Source organism: Manacus vitellinus, unplaced genomic scaffold (genome assembly GCF_001715985.3).
Source record: "Manacus vitellinus isolate BGI_N305 unplaced genomic scaffold, ASM171598v3 scaffold_24_pilon, whole genome shotgun sequence".
Taxonomy (NCBI): Eukaryota; Metazoa; Chordata; class Aves; order Passeriformes; family Pipridae; genus Manacus; species Manacus vitellinus.
In genome coordinates, this window is record NW_021939798.1 from 2,597,786 (window position 1) to 2,602,166 (window position 4,381).

Here is a 4,381-nt window from a genome sequence, read left to right on the forward strand (position 1 = left end):
AGATAATATGTTTTAAAATCAACATATGAACTCTGTAAGGTTTTCTAGTAATCAAGTGTCCTTGGATTATTTCTAATACTTATACATTTAGAAGCTGTGATAAGAGCAAAACAGTAACAAAGACCTGAAAGCATATCAGTTGTGGAGATTTTATGTAATAAAGAAAAGTGTATCACCAGCAATGTTTAGAGATGGTTTATTCTTCTCTTTGCCAGCTCCCCCTCGTGAACTGAAGAAATCAGCAGCTTGCCAGCAGCCAGGTAGGACACTAATTCCTCAAAGAAGTCCACTAAGAGAAATGAACAAATTAATCCAAAGATAAAGGATCTCTAGAAGCCAGGCCCATTCTGGGTAACAGGTCTGCAGTGGTAAAACTGATCCTGCAGAGCCTGGGGTGGCTACAGGAGCTGCTTCAGATCAATAAACACACAGGACAAGTCCTCAGCTCAAGCTGTAGGGCTCTGCTATCCAGGTTTTCAGGGTTTCCTATTTTTTGTTTCTTTTATCAGGTGTAGGAGAATTCAGCACCAAATTTATTCAGGCAGTTGGTATTTAATCAATAGCAGCAACTCAGAATTGTTTAAAATGATATGTAAATTGTGTCAGCCAGCAAAGACATGGCAACCTGAAACTTGAAAATGAGACAGAACTGAGATCACAATAGTGTCTGTGGCCATGTGGCATTTGTCTCCTTTAGTTTTGCTCAGATGTTTATTCAGAATCTGTTGGGATCTTAAACTTTCAGACATACTCTGACATCTTCCTTCAAAGAGCTGTACCCACTGAAAGGCTCTAGCCCCAAACTCCTGGGGTTGGTAACACAGTTACCAACAGCTCTAAATTCTGTTAATTTAGAGAAACAAGCAAGATTTTCATTAGTTTTTTGCTGTATTCTGCCTTTCTGCACTGTAAATGTTCTCAGAAATACATTTCTAGAGGGCAGAAGTTTCAGGTAGCCGGTCTGGAGGAACAGACTTGCACTGTGAAGAAATGCTACGTGAAGAGCGTGACACTGCAAAGCCAAATGACAGATGAATCTCTGTGGCAAGACGTGGGTCTGAGTGTCTGACACAGTCTGTGCCATTGTCCACAGTTAGTTCTTAGCCAAGGACACCATCACACAGTCCCACAGTCCATCCTGGCGTGTGTCACACAGCACAGGTCACTCCCTCACCCCCTGAGCAGCAGAGCTGGGCTATGAAAAGTCTCATGATTCCCAAGAGCAGCTCTGAGCCGTGATGGTTCCAAGTGATTCCCAGGTGCTGGCTGATCAAAGATTTCTACCAGCAACTGACTTGTCTTGAAGCCTTTTCCCAAAGCACAGACTGTAGGACAAGAAGGGGGTGCACGGGGAGAGGTGATGGGGAACCTCACGGCTTTTAGAAAACATGGTTTCAAACAAGGTGGGCACCAAACCATCCACACACAAACACAATGCCTGTTACAGAATCTGGCTCTAGTTCATGGCAAGGGACACTTCACAGCTATCCAAGGCAGAATTCCCTCCTTTGGCAGTGTCACAGTGAGGCCAAGGATGAGCAAACAGCAATGGCACCATTGGTTTGCAGCTTCCTACGCTGCCTGTTCTGCAGATAAACGTGGCCTGCCCACGTGTGTCAATCCAGTCCCCATCCCTGGTCTCACTCAAGTGCTGCCCTTCCAACAACTACCACAAAAACTATCCCCAGCTCCAAATGTATTGCTTTATTTTTGGACACAGATGGTGAACCTGAACACGGCCCTTCTCTCCCTGCATCTGCACACCCTGATGAGGCAGAAGACACTTTGCAGCCTGTAAAGAGGAGAAGCCCAAGTCATCCAATGTCCCCTTCAAAGCTCCTCCTAACAATCAGCACGCTGCAGAACACCTCCAAGCCAGCCCTAGTCAGCTCCAGCACTGAGCACTCTGCCAAAGCCAGGGAATCATGGAAATGTCCACGGGAACGTCAGCAACAAGGCCCTGGAAAGGTACCAGTGTCCAAAACCCCTCTGCAACACAAAAAGGATCAGACAGAGCAGCTCCAACGAGCGAGACTGCACAGTGACTCTCTGACTATGAAAACAATTTCTACACCCTTTGAAACCAAAATGCTGCGGCTCAAGCTGAAAAATTCCTTGTATGGCCCCAGTGTGAAATCCTCCATCCCTGCTCCCTGTGTTGTACGTCCCAAGGCTTTGCTGGGAGAAAGCAAAGTTCCCGGGGGCCGTGGTAAAGCTGTTCCTCTTCCCAGAGACAGGGTTCAGTTCACTGATCTCTGTACAGCTTCTTCTGAGCTGATCAAACCAACAGCAGTGAGAAATGAAGTTTCCAGGAGGATAAAGCCCTCTCGTTCGTATAATCCAGACCCTTTCCGGAGGGACGGTGGGTTCAGGCTTCTGACAGCAAAGCAGGCAGATGAGGCAGCTGCTGCAGCCCAGTGCCAGGCACAGCAGACAGAGCCCACAGAAGATCAGGAAAGAGCAAGGCAGAAAGCCTGGTTAAGGAAAGTTAAAGGCCTACCTGTGGATTCTTTTACTGGGGAGGGGAAAACACCTGTTCCTGAACTTGGGTATAATGTGTGGGTATAATCCCTTAGTCCAGCTAACAACCACTGCCTGAGGATTTTGGTGTCCAGCTGAGTCTGCCATGTCAAGACCCTTGTGCTTTCTAAAGGTAAAAGACACCCCCAGTGTAAGTTTTCCTAAGAAATATTATTGGTATATCCAGCTATTTCTCAAGGCAGCAAAGGGACCGAGCTCTGTCCTCGATTTAACTTGCTACACCTGCTGTTACAACAGATGTGACACTGTTTGACACTAACACAGCTGTGTGCAAATAATAATAATAAAAATATCTTATTAGAGTTCATGTGGATTGATTGGAGTGTCTAAGATGACAGTGTGTGGATGGAAAACTGTCTGAGCAGCTGAGCCCAGGGGGTGGGATCAGTGGCACGAAGTCTAGTTGGAGGCCAGTAACTAGTGTGTAGTCCAGGGGTTGATATTGGACCTGATTTTGTTTAATATCTTCATTAATTAATGCCCTGGTTGATAAGGAGCCACCCAGGAGGAGTGGCTGCTATCCCAGAGAGGTGCTGCCATCCAGAGGGACCTGGACAGAATGGAGACAAGGGCTGAGAGAGACCTGGGGGAATTCAGCAAGGGGGAACACCAAGTACTGCCCTGGGGAGGAACAGCCCCTCAGCACCAGGACCCGACTGGAAATCAGCTTAAAACTTAATTCTTCTTCAGTATAAAATAAAGGTTAGAGTTTCTAGTTCCCCATTTTTTGTTGATAAATGCCTAAAACTGTACTTGGTTGTGGAAGGTACCCTGCCCATGGCAGGGGGGTTGGAACTAGATGATATTTAAGGTCCCTTCCAACCCAAAGCATTCCATGAGTCTGTGATTTCCACTAATGCTCAGGACTTAAATTGCCTTGAGCCAGGAAGACAGAAACCTCTCTAGTTGTCCAACTTTGAGTATTTAGGCCAGCATACCAGAAATTTCTTATTCTCTTGCATTAGAGGCTAAGACAGGCCACTCCTGCCCACGGACATATCAAGGGACCTTTCAGCTGCAGTTCTGCTTTGAAATGAAAGCCTCTGAAACTCTCCATACAGTGGGGTCGTGATTAGCTTTGATTTGTTTATTTTAATGTCATCTTCAACTCCCAAAGCCTGGGATTAAGCCAGACCTTGCAATTGTGTAAAATAACAAGAGGGGGGCTGGCAAGTGGCCTGGATCAGCACATCTGTGCCACTGGGACTGTCACTGCCTGAGGGGGCTTTGCCTGGTTCTGCTTTCCAGGTAAGAAGCAGCAAGGATTTCACAGGCAGCCACAGGATGGCACTTTCTCCAAAGAAATCAGGCGTAAGGCCAGCCAGAGGTCCTTTGGCACAACCCCCTGGGGAAAAAAAGCATCTCCTAGAGAGAGAGTGATGGGAAAATATTGCAGAAAGGCTGCTGCCTTCTTAGCCGTGCTGAAGTGAGGAGGATCAGAGGGTTGTGTTCCTACTTGGAGTCGATAAATCAGCACCTCCCTCCAGGTGTGTGGGCTCAGGTATTGGAAGGTGCTACAGCCAACAGAGGTGTTGTGAGATCACCTACAGGGCAGTGCTGGACCAAGTCCTGGGATCAGCTCCAGCTCAGCACAGCAGCTGCAAAGTTGGGAGAGGTTGTCACAGAGGCACTGGAAGGGAATTAACCTGTGGCAAGATGTCACATGTGGCAGGTGAAGTCACAGAGGCAAATGAGAGGAGGTGGTTTTTCATAGAATTCCAGAATGGTTGGGGTTGGAACAGACCTTAAAGCTCACCCTGTCCCACCCCCTGCCATGGGCAGGGACACCTTCCACCAGCCCAGGTTGCTCCAAGCCCCGTCCAACCTGGCCTTGGACACT

At 47.5% G+C, this 4,381-nt stretch overlaps 1 protein-coding gene across 1 annotated transcript in view; it reads left to right on the plus strand.

Moving 5' to 3' along the window:
- CDRT1 (CMT1A duplicated region transcript 1) overlaps window positions 1–2,799 on the plus strand; it is a 15,354-nt gene extending 12,555 nt beyond the window's left edge. Inside the window, exons 12-13 of the mRNA XM_029960023.1 lie at window positions 216–260; window positions 1,721–2,799. Of these exons, the coding sequence (XP_029815883.1) occupies window positions 216–260; window positions 1,721–2,568 (893 nt within the window). The 3' untranslated portion in view covers window positions 2,569–2,799. The remainder of the gene's footprint in view (window positions 1–215; window positions 261–1,720) is intronic.
- Window positions 2,800–4,381: the final 1,582 nt, after the last annotated feature.